This window comes from Chiloscyllium plagiosum, unplaced genomic scaffold (assembly GCF_037043375.1).
Source record: "Chiloscyllium plagiosum isolate Xiang-an unplaced genomic scaffold, Cpla_swu_hap1 HiC_scaffold_39, whole genome shotgun sequence".
Lineage (NCBI taxonomy): Eukaryota > Metazoa > Chordata > Chondrichthyes > Orectolobiformes > Hemiscylliidae > Chiloscyllium > Chiloscyllium plagiosum.
In genome coordinates this window covers 3751990-3775227 of record NW_028270177.1, presented here as the reverse complement: position 1 = coordinate 3775227, position 23238 = coordinate 3751990, and the positions used below count along the sequence as shown (strand labels likewise).

At 42.5% G+C, this 23238-nt stretch overlaps 1 protein-coding gene across 2 annotated transcripts in view; it reads right to left on the bottom strand.

Moving 5' to 3' along the window:
• Positions 1-23238, bottom strand: part of rasgrf1 (Ras protein specific guanine nucleotide releasing factor 1) — a 102068-nt gene that overhangs the window by 8070 nt on the left and 70760 nt on the right. Inside the window, exons 11-24 of one of the 2 annotated variants that reach the window (XM_043677099.2) lie at positions 23078-23141; positions 21504-21640; positions 18585-18667; positions 17150-17398; positions 14476-14846; positions 12393-12518; positions 11188-11358; positions 10525-10631; positions 5799-5911; positions 4911-4971; positions 4722-4816; positions 3809-3893; positions 1087-1284; positions 910-989 (exon numbers count right to left, since the gene is read on the bottom strand). In XM_043677099.2, coding sequence (XP_043533034.1) covers positions 910-989; positions 1087-1284; positions 3809-3893; positions 4722-4816; positions 4911-4971; positions 5799-5911; positions 10525-10631; positions 11188-11358; positions 12393-12518; positions 14476-14846; positions 17150-17398; positions 18585-18667; positions 21504-21640; positions 23078-23141 — 1940 coding nt within the window. The remainder of the gene's footprint in view (positions 1-909; positions 990-1086; positions 1285-3808; positions 3894-4721; positions 4817-4910; positions 4972-5798; positions 5912-10524; positions 10632-11187; positions 11359-12392; positions 12519-14475; positions 14847-17149; positions 17399-18584; positions 18668-21503; positions 21641-23077; positions 23142-23238) is intronic. The other variant, XM_043677100.2, reaches the window with a different exon arrangement.

Here is a 23238-nt window from a genome sequence, read left to right as displayed (position 1 = left end):
TCCATTGGTAGAAGCATTGTTAAGCAGAGGATATAAGTTTTAAATGATTGGCAAAAGGATCAACCAGAAAATGAGGACATTATTTTGTGTAGCAAGTTATGATGATTTAGAACGTACTGCCTGGGAAGCTGTCAGGAACAGGTTACCAAGAGACCTTCAAAAGGGAATTGGATGAAAATCATCCAAGGCTCTTGTTAAATGGTAGTCAGCAGGGCTAACTGGAGGTCTCTTTCCAAAGGTCTATACAGGCATGATGGACTGACTGGCATTCTCTGTGCTAGAGAGCTCTAATTCTGCTGCTCTTTTTCATCCAGACCAAACTTGTGAAATGATTTGGCAGCTGAGCTACTCAGGACACGCATTCCCAGTATAGTCAAACCAAGCCTAAGATTATATTGACAAAGGTGATCAGGAGTCTGGCCATGTCATATGTCTCACTTGGCAGTATTTATTTTTTCAAACATAAGCAAGTCTAATACTGAAATTCGCTATGATGAAAACTGCTCCATGCTAGCTGTGTTGTTTGCTGTCATAGTTCAGTCCTGTTGCCCCAAGATTAAATGGAGTAGAAGCCAAACTTGGATGGTTGTGCATGGATAGCAAAATCACACCACCTATCCTGCCAACATAAGAGTCAGTTTCATTGAGGGAAGTGGGTCTGCATTCTCTAAACGTTTGAAAAATGAGAGGTGATCTCAATGAATCTGTAAGAAGTTTGTAAATTTCAATGTAAATGGGATGTTTCTGTTGCCTGGTGAGTCTAGGTCCAGGAGACACAGGACGAGTGAGGTGTAACAGGCATCCTAAGAGTTGGCACCCATTTAGTACGACTGCCCAAGACTGAATTCTATTCTTATCATTCTCTACAGTCCCAGTCCTCAACCTTTGCTAGAGGAAATTGACACTTACTTTTTCAAAGCCTCTCGTAGGTTTTTGAACCGTCCTTCTGAAGACACCAGTTTTTGCAACTTGTCAATTAATGCCTTGGTCTGAAACAAAAGGAAGTGTGATCAAGTGTGTACCAGGAGTTCCGACCAATGATAGATGAGGGAAGCTGAAAAAACAAGCCAGTAATGGCCACCCTACCTGTTTTGATACTTTCAGCCATGTCTTCTTCAGCCGGAAGATAGCACTTCGGTTCAGGGCGGAGGTTATCACCAGCACAGCGTTGTAGTTGTGGAGACACTTGCAAATGTCTGCCACTGCCACCCATTTCTCGATGGCTGCTGTTCTCACATTAACGTCATCACTCTTCAAAATCTCCGAAGCAATTAAGTTGCTGATCTGGGGGGACAAATAGAAAATGTCACTTGCCATCCAATTATTAAATCCATTTCTGGACACCACACTTTTCCAGAAGAAACATACTGTCTACAGTCAGTCAGAAGTTTGTATGTTTCAAAGAAATCACTTTGAAAGCAGACCTAGTTTTCTCAATCTTTCTTCATAAGGCAATCCTTAGAGCTAGTCTGGCAAATATCAGTTGCATTCTGTCTATAACAAGGATTCCTTTCCTATTATTAGGAGACCAAAACTCTAACAATACTCCAGGTGTGGTCTCAGCAAAACTTCTTTTAGTTCTGTAACATAAACAAAGTGCTGGTGAAACTCAACAGGTCGGGTTGCATCTGTAGATACACAAGCAAATTTAATATTTTGAGTCCAGTGTCCCTTCATCAGAACTGAAAATAGCTGGGGGAGGGGGTATTTACACTGATGGCAGGGTTGGTAAAATAGAATTCAGGGAGATGGTGCCCAGAGAAAGAGATAAAGAAACAGAGAGAGAAATAAAAAAGGGATTACTTAGAAATCTCTCTGTTTGCCTAAGCCTTTCTTTCAGGCTATCCTTCTGTCCTTCTTTAGATTAGATTAGATTCCCTACAATATGGAAACAGGCCCTTCGGCCCAATAAGTCCACACCGACCCTCCGAAGAGTCACCCACTCAGACCCATTTCCCTATGAATGATGTACCTAACACTATGGGCAATTTAGCATGACTGATTGACCTGATCTGCACATCTTTGGACTGTGGGAGGAACCCGGAGCACCCGGAGGAAACCCACGCAGACACAGGGAGAATGTGCAAACTCCACACAGACAGTTACTCGAGGCTGGAATCGTACCCAGGACCCTGGTGCTGTGAGATTCTTCTAACTTTAGTATCACATTTACCATCTGCTGTTAATATTTATTCCAATTCGCACAATCCAATGGAAACAGTTGCAACCTCAAATTTTCTAGATTAATCGAGACTAGGAGGATTGTAAAGTAAGGTGGAAAGTAAGCTGAGGAGCAGACTCCCTGCTGGGTATAGGGTACGGACAGGGAGAGACTGTCCAATAAGCTGAGGAGCAGAAATTGGAGCAGGTAAGTGAAAGTGCATTGGGATGGCCTATCCCACAAACTTCAACGGCTCGGATTCCATTGCTAAATGCTTGAAAACCCATCTCATTCTGGTAGACACAGCCAGGTACGAAAGCCCCTTGAATGTATAAAGTAAAAAGGCTGAAGCACTTCTGAGGAGACCCTTCTGGAATTGTTTAAAATCCTGCCATGCTCACGGGATTTCCTCATCTTCATGTGGCTCCCAAATCAAACTCTCTGTTACTCCATGGCACTCACAATCCTGCTATCCTTCTCATGAAAGCAGGCCAAATCAAACTCTCATGTCCTTTATTTTACTTTATATTGGCTAATGACCCCCATCAAAATGACCAACAAAACTAAAAAGAACCCATGATGCACTCAGGGCAGATTCAGTGCATTGGACTGATTGTCTTGTGGAGCGTATGTTGGGCAGGTGCTGGGCTTGGTGTTCGGTTACATGTTGGAAACAAAGATGAAGAACAGACCGATCCAAGCTGATCCCCTTCAAAGTGGGAGAACATCAATAAGACACATTATTGGAACCTGATGTGTAAAATGTAACTTGATTGATTTAGAAACTCCTACTTCTCAAATGCTTTAGGAGCAGGAGTAAGCAACTCAATCAGTTTCACCACTTATTGCTGATCTATACCTCAACTCTACTGCACACTTTTCGAACCATATACCTGACTAAACAAAAAATCCTACTTGTCACAGTCTTGTAAATTGCAATGAAGACTGGGGACACAATAGTTGGTGAAGAAACACAAGTATTACCCTTTAATGTAACAAGATGTTCCAAGGTGCTTTTCAGGGGTATTATGAAACAGAACAGGACACTGAGCAACTAGAGTCTGATGAAAGGTCCTGCTTGAAACATCAACTCTTCTGCTCCTCTGATGCTGCTTGACCCGCTCTGCTTTTTCCAGCTCCACATTTTATCTGCTCTGACTTTCCAGCATCTGTAGTCCTTACTATCTCCAAGTTGAGGAAATAGTAAGATAGATGATTAAAATCTTGGATAAAAAGTTGGTTATAACGGGAGCAAAGTATAAAGGTGGTGAGATTAGAAAAAATGTTCCAGAGTCCAGTGTCTTGACAGATGAAGGTAAAGTCAGCAAGGATGGAGGGAGGCTAGAGTAGGAAGAGCACAGATTTCTTGTGGGGTTATAGGACTGGAAGAAATTACGCAACATTCATGGTGCCTCATGTTAACAGGATGTTAATTTCATTGTGCAAGTTGAGAATATGTGGGTGGAGGGCATTGATTGATTAGGTACCTTGAACACAAATAAAAAGGAGCTTTCTGCAGTACTGGGTATTGGCTGAAGAGGAGGCAGAACTGCTGTACTCTGCAAATAAATTGAGGGTTAAGTAAAGTGTTAGCATCCATTTTCCTACCTCAACACCTGGCTACCATCTTGAGTGGTTTGTACTCACATCGTTGAAGTGTTTGGTGGTTTTCATAATGTATGGGGCTCTCTCATTCTTCTCAGGTTTCATCCAACCCTGGCCGAAGAACTCCCTGTGGGGAGAATAAACCAATCAACATTTGTCTGTGTAAAAGGATCGCTTGCTAACAGCAGCTAGACAGGCTGGGATTCCATTTCCTGCCAGCCTCAGAGAGGAGGTTTCCACTTGTCAAAGAGGCTATAACAAAGTTGTAAGATTTTTGGTTAGTTTTATTCACAGGTTCTGGTCATTGCTGGCAATGCCAGCATTTCCTGCCCACGATTAAATGCCCTTTAGAAATTAAGAGGACAACTGAGTGAACTGAGCAATTTCAGAAGATACCAAGGAACCAAGGGTTGTGGAGTTGGATACAGGTCATGAAGACCAGGCAAGGATGGCAGTTCTCCTTCCCTAGACACATTCAGGAACCATGTGGATATTTCTGACAATCCAACAGTTACATAGTGACTATTACTGAGGCTAGCTGTTTATTCAATTAGCTTAATTTAACATCCTCAGCTGCCACAGTGGGATTGAACAGATATTTCCAGATATCATTAGTCTCGTCCTCTCAATTATAACTTCCATACAAAACCACTAGGTTACCATTTGCATAAGTAACCAATAGATCCAGTAAAGAATTCAGGAGAAAGTCTTATATACAGAGTGGCTAAGATGCCAAACTCTTTATCACAGAGTTTTGAGATGAATTGTACTGATACATTTAATGGGAAGCTAAATAAGTAAATGAGGGAAAAAGGAATAGAAGTTTAAGGTCATTGGATGAGATGAAGTAAGATTGACAGGAGGCCTGAGTGGAGCATAAACATTAGAACATTGATCTGTTCTGTTTGGTACATTCAGTACCATCCTATGAAAAGCAGATTAAACAATGACTTACTCATATGGAATACACCCGAAGATGAGATGATCCAACAAAGTCAACTCCTCAGCTATCTCCAAAGCAGAGAGGTTTTCAAATGTCTCTTCCTCCACCTTACCAAAAGAGAAGGAAGAAGATGGGTCTTTAAAAAAGAACATTCTTAAGCCACGCCTTCAGTTGAAACTTCAAATAAAAATAGATACCAACCACATTCATTATCTCATCCAAAATTGTTTGATGGTCAACTGAGTCTTCTTGGTTCAAAGTCCTGGAAGTTGGAAACATTTATTTAGCAAATGATACTGAGAGGAAATATGAAGGAGGTCTTTAAAATATTTGATGTTTAAATAAACTGAAGTAAGCATCTGTGTGACACTCAGCACAGGACTAGAGTATAGAGGTACAATATTCACAGGCAAGGAACAGAACACAATCTGTGTTTTCCAGCACATAGTGATTTATGAACAACTTACTGACCCACATTCAGTTCAGTGATTTCTAAACAGCTTCATGGTCTGGGTTCCCATGAGTAATACTAAACAGTGACCTTAAAGACACTGGTATGTAACGAACAACGTATCACTACCAAGCTCCATACTCTCTAAGAAATGGCTATCAGAAGAAACTCAACAACCAAGGTCTTGTTTTTCTTGAATGTAGAAGGCAGATGGATGACTTTGAGAGGGGTCTGTAAAATCCTGGTAGATTACATGATAGGAAGCTGTTTGCGTGTGTATAGGAATCGCAAACTAGGGGTCATCAACATATATTCAGCACTAGTAACTCTAAAAGAGAATTCAGGAAAAGCCTCTTCACCAGAGAATGGGTTAGAATATGGAACCTGGCTGAGGGGAATAGCACAGATGTATTTGAAGCTAAGCTAGTAAGATGCACAGGGGAGAAAGGAATGGAGGGGAAAACTGATCAAATGAGATGAAGAGAGGTGGGAGAAGGTTTGATTCATAGTCTCAAACAAGGCTATTCAACCCATCATGTCCATGCTAGCCAACAAAAAGCTGACCACATTAATCCCACCTTCCAGCTTTTGGCCCATCATTCTTTTAGCTAGAGAGAAAGCTCCTCAGGAAAACTTGCCTGATGATGTTTGCTGCTGCTTTCCTCTCCTGTGTTAGCAGCTCAGGATCATGAATGACTTCCTCTAGAAAACTAATCACTTGACTCTTCAATTCAGCGTTTGCTTCAAAATCCTGTAGATGAAGAGGGAATAACAATTAGCATTTCCAATAACCCTGTTTGCGTACCTAACGTAAACCATGACATTCCCTACATTCTTGGTGGACTGAAGATAAAATGGCCTCTCGTTCAAAGGACAGGATCGCAATGAATCAGATAGTTTGTAACCTTGATGTTAATTTGATGTTAAGTTGAGCTTCCAAACCCACACTTTCCTTTACCATGGACACTGCTTCTCACCTCTGTCCACTGCCCAAGTCCCTTACTGCCCACTCACCTGCTGCTGAAATTCGTATCCACAACTTTGTTCCTTCCAGAATGTCTCTCCAATACTAGCCCCTCAAGAACCCCAATTACACCACTCCATTAGCAGACCTATCTTCAGCTGATTCAGCCTTAAGCCCTGGAATTCCTTCCCTAAATTTACTTATCTCTCCGTATCACTGCCTTTCAAAAAAAGGACCCCCCTGAAAACCAACCTCTTTAATCATGATTCTGGTCACACATCCAATATCTCATGTTGCTTGGTATCAGTTTGTTGTTCTTGTGAAGCACTTTGAGAGATTTAGCGAAATTCAAGATGCTCCCTAAGTTCAGGTTTTTGTTATTAACCCATTCATTTGTATTGCTCAGACACTCAACTCATTAATGTAATGTGCAACTGATTGCAACTGGTCATCATATTCTGAAAGCACCAGTAAGCATTTATTAAAAATCTCACATCCATGAGGGTCCCAATGCAATTCTCAACCAATGAAGTACATTAGAAGTTTACTCATTGTTATAAAGTAGGAAATGCAGCATTCAAATTGCACACAGGAATGTCCCACAATCAGAAATGACTAGCCACACTAATGTTTTGGTGAGACTACTTAAATGATACATTTTAGCCACGATTTACAAATAATGATGAGGATCTTCAATGCTGAAGGAAATGTTACTGGACTGGCAACCTAGAAGCATATGCTCTAGGGTCACAGGTTCCAATCCCAGTATGGTGGCAGGTGGAATTGAAGTATAATTAATAATATTTAGAGATGAAATCTAGTCTCAGTAATGGTGATCCCAAAACTAACAATGATCCATCTGGTTCACTGAAATCCTTTGGAAAAGGGAATCTACCATCCTTATCTGCTCTGGCCTCCATGTGACCCCAAACCAAAGAAAGCAGAGACTCCTGCCTATTCTCTGAGCCAGCCAATTCACTCAGTTCAAGACCTTTAAAGGATGGACAACAGATGCCAGTTTGTCAGTGGACACAGCAATAGCCCATGAAAGAATAAATCAGTTAAGGAGTTGAGATAACTGAATGGTGTCGCATACAAAATTCTGCCAGTCTGAAATTCCCTCAGACCTGCATTGAAATATCAGCCTAGAACTAATGATTCCGATCTTGGACTTACACTTGAACCAGAATTCTTAACAGGAGAGACCTGTGGCCTAGCACTGAACCAAGCCAACACCAAAAGAAGCAAATAATCTATGCTTATGGAAGACGAGTAACAGAAAAGGGCAACAGTCATCATTTGCTCAAGGTTCACAGGGTCTATAAACTGAGACTTCCCTCATCTGTAGTTAGTTCTGTGAGCTACATTATAATCCTCATGGATACTCAGGAAGGAGCTAGTTTTGTTTAAATCAACCTCTTTGAAAATGTAATAAAACACCTCTAGAGCAGGTTTGACTCAAACCTAGCCCTTCTGACTCAGTGTTAGGGACACTACCATTGTACCACATGAGCCCTTGGCAGGATGCAGCTACATTTTCTAATCAACCTGATTGGTGGAATGTATGGCATAGCTATGTTCTATATCAGCCTGTTCAGGGATGTTATGACACCCATCTGGAGCAGGTGGGATTTGAACTCTAACCTCCTAACTCAGGGATAGAAACACAAGACACCTAGATAAGATGGAGCAATGGTTACCTCATGAACTCCCCATGACTAATCTTGAAGAGATTGATATGTCATACATTCTGTACGGACCCTATATGGAACTGTGGTAGTTTCCCTATCTCTGAGCCAGGAGACCTGGGTTCAAGTCCAATCTGCTTGAGAGGTACAGGATAACATCTCTGAACAGGATGATGAGGAAAAAGACGTGGCATGGTATGACCTAAAGAATACGGTGTTGTTCATGACGCTATCAGAAGATTGATCAGCAAGTTAGGGTCCTGCTGCGATTGCTTTGGGATCTCTTGTGGCAGTGATAGTGTCCCTAGCTCTGAGCCAGGTGGCCTGGGTTCAAGTCTCACCTGCTATAGATGAGTGTCATAACATCTCTGAACAGGCTGATATAGAACATATCTATGCCATACATTCCACCAATCAATTAATCCACCCACCAATCTTTCTTTCTCCAAAAAGTCCATGCAAGAGCTTTGATGTTCCAATTAGCATAATAACAATAACTGATGCATTTTAAATGGGCTACATCAACATAACAATTCAAAAGATTTGGCCACTGGCTCTTTATCTAGGCTACATCATTCTCCTGATGTGGGAAGTATGCTTCAGTGGCTGCGATCTGCTGTCAGCTGGACACTTGAAGCAGTAATTGGAATTCCAAATCAATTCGTTGTGGCAGCTGCACTGAAACATGAAAGGAGAGTTCTTGTTTGAAGCCTCAGAGCCACTTCTTAATATGAGTTTGCTTTGCAACATAACCTCGAGCTTTTGTCCAATAACCCTGTTTCAACTTAAATCTCATTGAATCTTCTTTCATGCATCGTATCATCAATAATCCCAAGTCTAGAGCTTCGTAGAGAAAAGTTATGAAATAAATATAGATGAGGAAAGCCATTCAGTCCATTTCAATGGTCTGCTAATTGTTCTCAAATCATATTTCTATGTCTATTCTTTGGATAAAGCTGAAGTGGAAGAGGTCACATTTATCGTCCATCCCTACAACCCCAGTAAAATGAGGCTAACTCCTTTTCTAGCATTTCCGTATGCTTCCTGACATCACCCTTCATTGATCGGCTCGAAATATAGGCTATGCCCCCTTATTCAAAACTTCCCCTCCATCAGACAGTCCCCAGCTACAGGAAATATTTTCTTTTCTAGCTATCTCATCACATTCTTTCATCTTTCTAAATAACTCAATTGCACAAATAGCCACATTTATTACTTTTTATTAAGACTATGGCTTATGCCTCATTAGAGTCATAGAGATGTACAGCATGGAAACAGACCCTTCGGTCCAACCTGTCCATGCCGACCAGATATCCCAACCCAATCTAGTCCCACCTGCCAGCACCCAGCCCATATCCCTCCAAATCTTTCATATTCATATACCCATCCAAATACCTTTTAAATTTTGTAATTGTACCAGCCTCCACCACTTTCCCTTGCAGCTCATTCCATACACACACCACCTTCTGCGTGAAAAGGTTGCCCCTTAGGTCTCTTTTATATCTTTGCCCTCTCACCCTAAACCTATGCACTCCAGTTCTGGACTCCCCAACCCCAGGGAAAAGACTTTGCCTATTTATCCTATCCATGCCCCTCATAATTTTGTAAACCTCTATAAGGTCACCCCTCAGCCTCTGACATTCCAGGGAAAACAGCCCCAGCCTGTTCAGCCTCTCCCCATAGCTCAAATCCTGGCAACATTCTTGTAAATCTTTTCTGAACCCTTTCAAGTTTCACAACATCTTTCCGATAGGAAGATCAGAATTGCATGCAATATTCCAACAGTGGCCTAACCAATGTCCTGTACAGCCGCAACATGACCTCTCAACGCCTGTACTCAATACTCTGATCAATAAAGGAAAGCATACCTAATGCCTTCTTCACTATCCTATCTACCTGCGATTCCACTTTCAAGGAGCTATGAACCTGCACTCCAAGGTCTCTTTGTTCAGCAAACTCCTTAGGACCTTACCATGAAGTGTATAAGTCCTGCTAAGATTTGCTTTCCCAAAATGCAGCATCTCACATTTATCTGAATTAAACTCCATCTGCCACTCCTCAGCCCATTGGCCCATCTGATTAAGATCCTGTTGTCATAGAGTCATAGCGATGTACAGCATGGAAACAGACCCTTCGGTCCAACTTGTCTATGCCGACCGGATATCCCAACCCAATCTAATCCCACCTGCCAGCACCCGGCCCATATCCCTGTAAACCCTTCCTATTCATATGCCCATCCAGATGCCTCTTAAATGTTGCAATCGCACTAGCCTCCACCACTTCCTCTGGCAGCTCATTCCATACATGTACTGCCCTCTGCGTGAAAAGTAATCTGAGGTAACCTTCTTCGCTGTCCACTACACCTCCAATTTTGGTGTCATCTGCAAACTTATTAACTGTACCTCTTATGCTCGCATCCAAATCATTTATGTAAATGACAAAAAGTAGAGAACCCAGCACCGATCCATGTGGCACACCACTGGTCACAGGCCTCCAGTCTTAAAAACAACTCTCCACCACCACCCTCTGCCTTCTACCTTTGAGCCTCACCATATTTTGCCTCACCATATAGTTCAGCTAATTAATTACTGCACAAGTATGGGATCAACCAAGTCACATTGGTGTGGGGCACATCCTATCAGTAGTAGTTAGCTTGGGGGACACACTGAACTGATTATCACATCGACTTGCTGGGTAATAGTTAAACACTACCTGGGAATGCTTTGAGACCCAGTGCCTCAGTACATTGAGTACGCGATTAGTTGCTGCTCTTCGAATGACAAACTCTTTGTCACAAATTCTCTGATCAGCAGGAAAGCCTAGAATCAACAGAAGAAAATTAATTCAGAAATAAGTAAACAGAGAATGGTCCAGTTGTGTTAGACATACAGTGATATATAATCTAATATGTGATTTCTCACACACTCCCTTAAAGAGCTATATACACTGCATTGTTTATGACATAGATCCCTCAAAATATCACTTTCCAATGAGCTAGCACAGCCACGATGGAACGCTTGGACTGCTTCTATACTGAATATTTTAATTATTCTAATATTGATAGATCACAGTTTCAGATATAATTCTCCATATTACATTAATTAATAGGAAGAAAATATCAAAGTTGGAATTCCTGGGGTTCCTTGACCTATTGGGTGAATTGATTAATTTGTTTTGGGCTGTATTCCAATGTTTATTTCCTTCATTTATGCTGTTGCTGCTTGTTTCATAAAATAAAAAGACAATCCATCTGTTGGTCCCTACAGTCCTAACATTGATAAATTAATCTGGCTCAAATACATCATCACATTTAGAGAATCATTTACCAAGAATTATTAGCAATAAGAATCCCCTGTGCCAAAGTGTGGTCTGTACCTGCACTGGCCAGGGACATCCGCCGGAACTTCTCCTTGGTGGGAGTGCCCTCATTGGCTCCCGCTGTGGCGATGGCAAAAGCTGAGGTCGCTGAAAGTGCACTGCGGTTATTGTCCATTTCCCGGCTGGATGTGACCACCACTCCATTATTGTAGGAAAACAGGGAGAATTCTGTGGAGTCAAGAATGATCATTATAGTAATCTCAATTCTACAAAGTCGTAATTTTCAGATGTGATGCCGCTTACAGTAGCTGTGACATTTGATGTAATTTGTTTGTCACATTTTCTATCTTCTATAGATTGTCATTCTCTATACAGTACAGTATCTTTATAATTTTCTATATTAGTGACATTATCTTTCTAGATAAGAATAACTATATAACTGTATAAAGACTGTCTTTCTGTGTGGTATTATTTTCATGACAAGTTATATAATACAGTGACCGTGTGACCTAAGAAGACTGTGGGAAGGGAGTTGAAGAAAATCAATTGGGTGAAGAAATAGATAAAGAATTGTTCCTGATTCATTCTCCCGATTTCTTAGACATCAGGTGTCTGAATTATCGAACTGTAGAACAATGATGATGGGATGTGAATAATAAAGGGTGATTGTTATTGTACATTCTATTGTACATTATTTGCCCTGTAATTTTATAGGCAATATTTACATTGTTATTTTAATCAGCCTATTCTGTCAACAAATAGTAATTTTAATCAACTGAATTAGTGCTCATATATTTATTTCAACACTTTTATTACTTAAACACAGGATGAAGAAAGCTTCAAAAACAAGATCTACATTCTAACCCGAACATTCTAACAGTTTGGTTAAACTGAAAGAAATGCAAAGTGTTCTAAAAGAAGGATTAAGGTACAACACAGAGCTATTCTAAGAGATGAAGAAATGTCTGAATATGTTTAGAGTAAATAACAACAACAGTGCATTGAGAAAGCGTGATGTTGAGACATACATGGAGATATTAAAGCACCTGATTTGTGTTTGAAGGAGCAGTGTAAAGGAGGACAGAATAATAAGGCAGAGAGGTGGAGGGAGGGAATTCCAGATCATAGTCAACTGATGGCTCGGCAATCTGGAGTGAAAACAAAAATCAGGGATGTGAAAGGGAAGAGTGCAGAGATTTCTCAGGGCCGTAGGTGATCACAGAGGTGAGAAGAGTAATTGGTCTGGAGTTGCTCTTCCTTACCTGAGGGATTCTTCCCTTTCAGTTTTTTTGGCGTTGGAGGAGATTTTGGGGGTGAAGTCTCAGTCTCAGCCTCATCACTAAGAGCCTGCTCACTCTCAGAATCCTCCTTAACTGTTTTGCCAGCACCTGATTGGAACAAGACATTAATCAAATGTTTGGAGGGTGTAATCCTCTCCATCCATTCAGCTCTTTGGAGCAGATTCCTGTTCACATCCAGGTAAAACAAACAATCCTCTTTTCAACTGCGAGTCATCCTGAAATGATTAGCCTCTGATCGTCAGCATTTGTAAGAGAAAGACCATTTTTATTGTACATAAATATGGCACTCAATTTGGCTGCAAATACAAAAAGAATCATAACTATATTTTTTGGATGATGAGTTGTCCATTTTACCTACTGTCCATTTATTTAAAGATATAGGTCAAGAGATTTGCACACGAGCTAATTTAAACTCGTCCTATACAGGGTAAACAGATTGTCTTGTTGTTTGGGAACAGAATATTATCCTAAACTTTACAGATAGTGGACTGGAACCAAAATCACTACCATCTGAAAGTGCACTGCCAGCTGTAATGGTACTGCCATCAATTGCAGAGATAGATGTTTGCTGACTGACCTGGAGCAGGTGGGTCTCAAAACTTGTGACTTCTTTCCTGTCCAGAATTATTTGAAGCCGTTGGAGTCTAAATATTTTCTAATCAACCAGTTCAAAAAACTTACAATACATACCTGGAGCAGGTGGGCCCTCCCAGGTCTCCTGGCTCAAAGGTTGGGAGACTACCATTCTACCACAACAGAGTCTAGCCTGTCAAAGGTGACTCAGTGCAGCTGAGAAGTGAGAGGTGTAGCTTATTACAATATAAACACATGTCTGTGGGATTGTAATGGAGATAGCAAAAAATGACCAGGTTCATTTATCATCCGCTGGTGCCTGTCATAATTTCAGGGTCTGATCCTCTGTCTGCTTGCCTGCTCCCACACTGGGTCTTGAGTTTCCCAGGATTCTTTGATTAGTATTGCCTCACTTAAATGCTTGGCGACTAGAATAGACTTCAGAATGAATATATTTATTCATTTCTGGTGATTAAATATGAAGGGTGACTTGGCGTCAGTAACCTCAGTCCCAAGGTCACTGCTTAACTATACTTGAGCAAGCTCATCAGAATTCTGGATGTATTTTTCAAATGTAGGAGCACCCAGGTAAATTGCATGTTTGCTAATTTGTCTGCAAATAACTTCAATGACTAATGTCTGCAACTGCAATTAACTATTTCCTGTCACCTGGTGTTCACTGCATATCAGATACATGGAACACCACTACCTGCAAGTTCCCTTCAAGGCACTCAACATCCTGACTTGGAATTATATAGCTGAAAATGTGTTGCTGGAAAAGTGTAGCAGGTCAGGCAGCATCCAGGGAACAGGAGAATCGACGTTTCGGGCATAAGCCCTTCTTCAGGCTTATGCCCGAAACGTCGATTCTCCTGTTCCCTGGATGCTGCCTGACCTGCTGCGCTTTTCCAGCAACACATTTTCAGCTCTGATCTCCAGCATCTGCAGAACTCACTTTCTCCTTGGAATTATATAGTTATGTCTTCAGTGTCGTTGAGTCAAATTCCTGAAATTTCTTCTGTAAGAGCATTGTGGGTCTACCTACACAACATAGACTGTAGCAGAACAAGGAGGCAGCTCACTGTAATCTTCCCAAAGAGAATTATGGATGGGGCAACAATTGCTTGCCTTGTCACCAACACTCACATCCTAAGAATAAATAACAGTTTAATTCAGGACCTGACCCTGATGTAGCATTGTCCTTTTTACCTGATTTGTATTCATTGAGTTGGTTAGCTCAGTTGGGTGGATGGCTGGTTTGATACGCAGCATGAGACTGACAGTGTGGGTTCAATTCATGCACTGGTTGAGGTTACAATGATGATCTTTCCTTCTCAAACTCTCCCCTCACCTGAGGTATTGGTGACTCTCGGGTTAAACCATCACCAGTTGTCTCTCACTAACAAGAGAGTGGTCCTCTGGCAACTTTACTTTTACTGAGTAACACAATACAATCATGTCAACAGCTCACCTCCTTTGCCAAGACCAATATCTTCATGCTTATCCAATTTGGTTTCTGGCTCATCAGGGAGTTTGTTGGAATAAGTACTCGACACATACAGTTTATTGATATCTAGGGCGGTCTTGCTGAAGGACGATGAGGAAGAGTACATACTTGCATAGCCATTGGCTGAGCAGGTCATCGTAGCAAGATCCAGTGCTTTCCCCCCAGTAATAATGGGAATGTTCAGGGAAAGCTTCCTCCTCCGAATGGGCGACGATGACTTGGAGATAGAGAGAGGTGGTGGGGAGGAAAATTTCCGACTGGCCCGAGGGGATTTCGGGGGTTCCCTGTACAGAAGTTTATTATTCTGACTGCTTGCAAGAAATAGTTCAAGTGACCTAGATTTGAGAAGAAATCAAACATTAATCTGATTGCTGAGGTATAATTCACAGAATCCTTATGGAGCAGATCACTCAGTCCACTGTGTCTGCACTGGCTTTCCTGCCTTCTCCTTGTAACTCTGCACATTTCACCATTTCATTTAACTATCAGCATAACGCCATGAATAGATTGCTCTGTGGAATGAAAAGCCTCACTTTCCTTAAAAGGGAAATTTCATCCATATTCTCCCTTTTTGGGCTGGATGATAATGAACCTTCCCAATATGGGAACATTACTTGGAAGGATTTACTGACGCAGAAATTTAAGGTTGCTGCCCCAGGTTTTGTTAATGGGAAAAAATACTCGAGTCTGATGGGACCCTGAAAAATGACTCAGTCAAGCTTAGATGGAATCAGTTTGCAGGTCACCCCGAAGTGTTTGGCTCCTTGGTCACACACGACTGGGTTTAGCAGCACGTTGCCAGCTCTGGGAATTTTTAGTTATAAAGGAGAGGATGGCTTGGTGATTTTCTTTGGAACTGAAACAGGATTAAATTGTGACCCATACAATTATGAAGGGCCCATTTTCTTCTGCACAGAGGTCAATAAGTAGTGGGCATATATTTAACATAATTGGTAAAAGGATTAGAGAGGAATTGAAGAGAATATTTTCCACCCAGCATTGGGGTGCGGGACGGGGAGGGAGTCTGGAACTCAATGCCTGAAAATGGTGAAGAGGCAGAAATTGTCAGCATGCTTGATATGTAGGTAATGCTATAATCTCCAAGAATATGAAGCAGAAGGCTGAAGCTGATGTTAAAGGTCAGTGTCTTTTTTTTACAGCCAGTGTGGACATGATAGCCTGAATGGCCACCCTCTGTGCTCAAAACTCTCCTGTTACTAAACGTAAGGGCTGGCATATCTTGTGGGCCGCTGTGTGGAAACCTGTTTGTGTGGCAGGGAGCAGGAATGGGCAGCTCTGCTGTCCTCAGCCATCTCCATCCAAAGAGAATCCTAGTTTCACAAGGAGCTCGCGGAGCTCAGAGGGGAAGGAATGGGCAGCCCAGGGCTGCTACTTTCGATTCCCTCGCTTCTCCTTCCATTTCCTCGCACTTTGCTCTGTGTCCCATCCATAAAGTGGACAGTCAAAGATTCAAGCCAGTAGAAAATGAGCTAGCCTTGGCTCACCAACATTTGTAGTGGCTGAGGCATGATATTGGTCTGGATGCACTTCTGATTTTAATATCTGAAAATGGGCAGCAACCCACTCTGTTCAGGGATGGAAGGAGTTAAAATGGATCAATAATCAGGGTTAGAACAAATCTTTCTGTTTGCAGGCTACCTAAGTGGAATGGCTGTTGCCCATATCTCGGGTGTTCACACAGCTCACTCACAATCTCAGATTGCTCATCATAAAGCATTTGCTGATTTTAAATCAGAAAATTGTGATAGAAAGAAAACCATGCAATTTACACAGAGAGAAAGTATGCTGCAAAACATTATCTTTTATGTTGCCAGGGTTGGAGGATCTGAGCTACAGGGAGAGGCTGAACAGGCTGGGGCTGTTTTCCCTGGAGCATCGGAGGCTGAGGGGTGACCTTATAGAGGTTTATATAATCATGTGGGGCATGGATAGGGTAAATAGACAAAGTCTTTTCCCTGGGGTTGGGGAGTCCAGAACTAGAGGGCATAGGTTTAGGGTGAGAGGGGAAAAGATATAAAAGAGACCTAAGGGGCAACTTTTTCATGCAGAGGGTGGTATGTGTATGGAATGAGCTGCCAGAGGAAGTGGTGGAGGATAGTACAATTGCAACTTTTACGAGGCATCTGGATGGGTATATGAATAGGAAAGGTTTGGAGGGATATGGGCCGGGTGCTGGCAGGTGGAACTAGATTGGGTTGGGATATCTGGTCAGCATGGACAGGTTGGACTGAAGGGTCTGTTTCCATGTTGTACATCTCTATGACTCTATGACTCTATACTGTTAGCAAATTTAACAAAAATATTAATGAATGCTGACAATGAAACAAGAAATCAACCAGTTTGACAGAGAAATTGATCAGCAGAAATCTTCACGGAAGTATTGATAAAATTACTCCCAGGTGACCAGAGTAGTCCTGCTGTTTACCATTTGCTGTAGTACAGTGTGCTCTCACACACTCCCTGTCAAAGACAGACAACCAATCCCACATTTCCTCATGGCCCTTCCTACAGTTGCTGTCACACACATGTGCACCCTGACAATCACACATTTGCTCTCAGACATATGTGACTTAAAATGCAAAACACATGAACAGGGAACTGTCACACAAATGGACACCTTGCAGGTATTGCACTTATCGGCTTCTTGTAGATGGTGATGAGCTTGTCCAGCACCACACCAGCTGTAGTGAAAACTCGATATGAATGCAAGAACGTGTTGAGGAAGTCTATACTCAAGAAGCGGAGATCAGTCAGGCGTTCCAACAAGCGTTCCACACTTGCATAACGAATCTGAAGCACTTTACAGGAATTGAGGGTTTTGCTGAATCGTATATCAACATCATCACAGTATAGGCTTGTGTCAGACCTGCCAATCGAGTTATAACAGCATTAGTAATGTGGTCAGGAAAGCATGTTAAGATTATCTGTAGAATTTACAAAGGCATATCTAGAGTGATAGAGATTGAGGCCCTTTGGCCCATCGTGTTCAGCTCATCATCAAACATCAATCCATTTGAATTCCATTTCCCAGCACTGGCCCTTGTCTTGGAAGCCCGGGCATTTCAAGTGCTCATCTCAATAGTTTTTAAACATCCACTCTTTTAGGCAGTGAATGTCAGATACCCACAACCCTCTGGGTGCAAAAGCATTTCCTCAAATTCCCTCTCAACCTCCTGCTCCTCACCTTATCACTGTGCACCTTGGTTATTGGCCAATGGGAAAATTTTCTCCCTATCCACCCTGTCCATGCCCGTCAGAAATTTGTGCACCTCACTTGGATCTCTCCCCAGGCCTCAGCCTTCTCTGTTTTAAGGAAAGCAACCCTAGCCTACCTAATTCCTCTTCCTAGTGCAGGCAATATCCTGGTGAATCTCCTCTCCAGTTCAATCATATCCTTATTGTGTGGTGATCAGAACTGCACACAGTCTTCCAGTCTAACTTAGCTTATATCCAGCTCCATCATAACCTCCTTGCTCTTGTATTCAAAGCCTTGACTCACGGAGGATAGTTGGAAGATAGGAAATCAATGACTAACGCAGCAAGAAATAGTTATAAACTCATTTTTACACAGTGATTGTACTGTCCCAAAGAGTGGTGGAAACACATTTGTTGTAACTGTGCAAGTACAAATTCACATAAATAAGAGAAAATATCGGTGCAGACAGGAGAGCAACAAAAATGGTACAACTTTCTCAAAGAGGCACAATGGTTTGAATGATGTCTTTCTGTGCTGTATGTATCTCTGATCAAAGTGGCACTGGTCTCTGTAGGTCACTATAGCTAAGAACAGTCTGCGATAAATCCACCACCTGTAGGACCTGAGCTTGCTCAATGCTAACGACAGGGAGGGAAAATAAACTACCATCTCTCAGGAAATGATACATCTCTGCATTTATCAGGGATAGAGATTTTATAACAGAGTTTCTGAGGCCCATGAGGAGTTTATTGGGATAGACTGTTAATCCAATGAGGAGAAGGAACTCTGGACTGTTTCCCTTATTTACTGAGGTAAGGGCAAAGCCGGGGAAAAGACACAACAAAAATGCACTTACTTAATCATTTGAGGAACTGTGACTTTTGAGTTTTCTTCAAATGCATTCATCATCAGACCATTGCATCGAATGTTGTCTATGCACTAGGGAGAGAGAAAGAATTCAGTAAGCTGTGCAGAACTCTAGGGAGATTTAAAAACGTATAATTACTTTTTGCTAATGTTATTATCAGAATACTGTGAAACAGGCTTGAGGGGCTGAATGACTTCCTGCTCTTCCATTGGATTACCACCTCTGTTGCCAAATTCTCCCTGATCTTTCAATGGAAGTGTTAATCCACTATATCGATTAAAATCTCTAACACACAATATCTTCAACATAGAGTCACAGAATTATAGAGATGTACAGCATGGAAACAGACCCTTCGGTCCAACCCGTCCATGCCGACCAGATATCCCAACCCAATCTAGTCCCACCTGCAAGCACCCAGCCCATATCCCTCCAAACCCTTCCTATTCATATACCCATCCAAATGCCTTTTAAATTTTGCAATTGTACCAGCCTCCACCACTTCCTCTGGCAGCTCATTCCATACACATACCACCCTCTGCGTGAAAAGATTGCCCCGTAGGTCTCTTTTATATCTTTCCCCTGTCACCCTAAACCTATGCACTCTAGTTCTGGAATCCCCAACCCCAGGGAAAAGACTTTGTCTATTTATCCTATGCATGCCCCTCATAATTTTGTAAATCTCAATAAGGTCACCCCTCAGCCTCCGACGTTCCAGGGAAAACAGCCCCAGCCTGTTCAGCCTCTCCCAATAGCTCAAATCCTCCCACCCTGGCAACATCCTTGTAAATTTTTTCTGAACCCTTTCAAGTTTCACAACATCTTTCCGATAGGAAGGAGACCAGAATTGCACGCAATATTCCAATAACGGCCTAACCAATGTCCTGTACAGCTGTTACATGACCTCCCAACTCCTGTACTCAATACTCTGACCAGTAAAGGAAAACATACTAAACACCTTCTTCACAATCCTATCTACCTGCGACTCCACTTTCAAGGAGCTATGAACCTGCACTCCAAGGTCTCTTTGTTCAGCAACACTCCCTAGGACCTTACCATTAAGTGTATAAGTCTTGCTAAGATTTGCTTTCCCAAAATGCAGCACCTTGCATTTATCTGAATTAAACTCCATCTGCCACTTCTCAGCCCATTGGTCCATTTGATCAAGATCCTGTTGTAATCTGAGGTAACCCTCTTTGCTGTCCACTACCCCTCCAATTTTGGTGTCCTCTGCAAACTTGCTAACTGTACCTCTTATGCTCTCCCATGAGAAACCTTGTCGAACGCCTTACTGAAGTCCATATAGAGGTAAAAACAATGACTGCAGATGCTGGAAACCAGATTCTAGATCAGTGGTGCTGGAAGAGCACAGCAATTCAGGCAGCATCCGAGGACAGGCAAAATCGACGTTTCGGGCAAAAGCCTGATGAAGGGCTTTTGCCCGAAACGTCGATTTTGCCTGTCCTCGGATGCTGCCTGAATTGCTGTGCTCTTCCAGCACCACTGATCTAGAATGAAGTCCATATAGATCACATCTACCGCTCTGCCCTCATCAATCCTCTTTGTTACTTTTTCAAAAAACTAATCAAGTTTGTGAGACATGATTTCCCACAGACTAGGCTGTGTTGACTATCCCTAATCAGTCCTTGCCTTTCCAAATACATGTACATCCTGTCCCTCAGGATTCCCTCCAACAACTTGCCCACCACCGAGGTCAGGCTCACTGGTCTATAGTTCCCTGGCTTTTCCTTATCACCGTTCTTAAACAGTGGCACCACGTTTGCCAATCTCCAGTCTTCTGGCACCTTACCTGTGACTATCGATGATACAAATATCTCAGCAGGAGGCCCAGCAAATTAAAAATTAATTCAGGAGGAGTTATCCCATTTTCTATCTCCTTGCTGCTCTGTGCAATAATGATGGAGTGTAAAATCGCCAGAAATGTTTAAATTGAGTTCATGTTTGTGGAGGTGCCAGGACTGGACTGGGGTGGACAAGGTCAGAAGTCACACACACCGGGTTACAGCACCAGCTGCTCTGAAAGCCTGTGATTTCAAATATACCTGTTGGACTGTAACCTGGTGTCATGTGACTTCTGATCTAAATGGAGTTCAGTGAATATACAAGATCCCATGGCAACACAAAGGCGAGAAGGGAGTCATTGCTCGGTAAACGCTTGCTCAGCCAGTACCGAACAACTGACTGTTCATCTCGTTAGCTCATGATGGGAGATGCTGAGTGAAAATTGGCCATTATGGCTTTTATTCTTTATTCTCAGGTCATGGACAGTATCAGCATTTAGTAATAATCACTGCTGGTCCTTCCTCACAGGAATGAGGGAGTACACATTGGAGTTTAGAAGAATGAGAGGTGACTGTATTAAAACAAACAAGTTTCTTAGGAAGCTTGACAGGTTACAGGAGGAGCTGTTCCTGTTTGTGAGAGAGGACCAGAAACCATCTTCTCAGAATAAGGGGTTATTTGTTTAAAACTGAAACAGGGGAGAATTTTTTCTCTAAGTGGGTCGTGGATCTGTAGAATTAGTTATGGTTGTCGACATTGGGTCACTAAGTGTATTTCAGACAGAAATAGGTAGAATTTTACTCAATAAGGGAATGAGGGGTTATGGGATTAAGGTGGGAAAGTGGAGTTGAGGATTATCAGATCAGCTGTGATCTCATTGAATGGCACAGTAAACTCGATGGGTCGAATGACCTACATTTGCTCCTACGTCTTATGACTTTATGGAGTAACATTGAGAACTGGATAAATACTTGAATGGAGATGTGCCGTATAAATCGGAAAGAACAGGAGGAGTGGGGTCTATTTGAGGAGGTTTCTCATTGTGTTGATATGGGTGGGATGGTGGATGATCTTCTGAACTAGAAGAGTTTATGAGAGTTTACTCACCTGGCTGATGTCACTTGTCCAAGCTGCTTTTTCCTGACGTGATGAAGCCACCAGGATCACGGTGAAGGATGGGGTGTCTTTCGGTTCCACGACAATTTTGAAGTCGAGGTGTTCCAGGTCCTGTCCCAATCCCCGAGCTGGCAGGTTTAAACAAGACAGTCACTATTTTCCAACAATAATATTCCTGGAGATCTTGCATTCTGTCCTCATTCAGTTTGAGATCTACCTCCATCATACACAATTGGCTTCAAAATGTTCCCCATCTCCCTGTCAGAAAGATCTCAGATCACACCTCCACACCCCCTTCTCACACGCACACATGCCTCACTCATACCTATATCCCCCCCACTCACAGCCACATGCACACCCCCATACCCTCCACCCCACACCCTCACACTCCAGTTGTGTTAGCGTCACAGACTAAGGCTCATATTGCACCAACATTCTTATGATGACAATGAACAATGTGACTATGACCGGATCCTCAGTGGTTAAAGCTGGTGATGGAGGGATAGGAATTGGCCAGAGAAAAACCTGCTCTTCTTCCACATCCTGCAATGGGATTTTTTTACATCAATCCCAGCAGGGATTGGGACCTTCACTGTGTTTGAAAGATGCCACCTCTAACAGTGCAGTGCTTCTTCAGGACTGCATTAGAGTGTCTGTCACAACTTGGTTTGCTCAAGCCCTAGAAGGGACCGGAAGCCAGAAATTTGTGATTCAGAGGCAAGAAAACTACCAACTGAGCATAACAGTACACATGCACTCAGACACAGACACACACACACACACACATGCACTCAGACACAGACACACACACACACGCACACAGACACACACACACACACACACACATGCACACAGACACACACACACACATGCACACACACACACAGACACGCACACAGATACATGCACACAGACACACACAGACACACACACAGACACACACACACACAGACACACACAGACACACACACACAGACACACACAGACACACACAGACACACAGACACACACACACATGCACACAGACACACACACACACACACACACAGACACACACACGCACACAGACACACACACAGAGACACACAGACACACACACACATACACGCACACAGACACACACACACATGCACACAGACACACACACACACACAGACACACACACAGACACACACACAGACACACAGACAGACACACAGACACACACACACACACACAGATACACACAGACACACACACACACGCACACACATGCACACACGCACACACATGCACACACACACAGACACACACACATGCACACAGACACACACACGCACACAGACACACACACACACACACATGCACACAGACACACACACACATGCACACACACACATGCACATATGCGACACAATTGTATACACACACATGCAAGTACAGAAGCATATGCACAGAACCCCAGATACATGTACACACACCCAGACACATACACGCACACAGATACTGACACACTCATTCACACACACCATATGCACACAAAATACTAATGCAACTTTATGAATCTCTAAACATTTTTGACATACCTTCATCTTCTGTGGTTTCTGTGTCTTCCATCAAGGTGCAGTCGATAAGTGAAAGTACTCCATTCTGTAAGGCAGTTCCAAACACATTACACAGGAAGCCAAGTTCTACAAAAACAATTGTTCCGCTCCTTCTCCCATCTGAAATAATGTGTCAGACACAT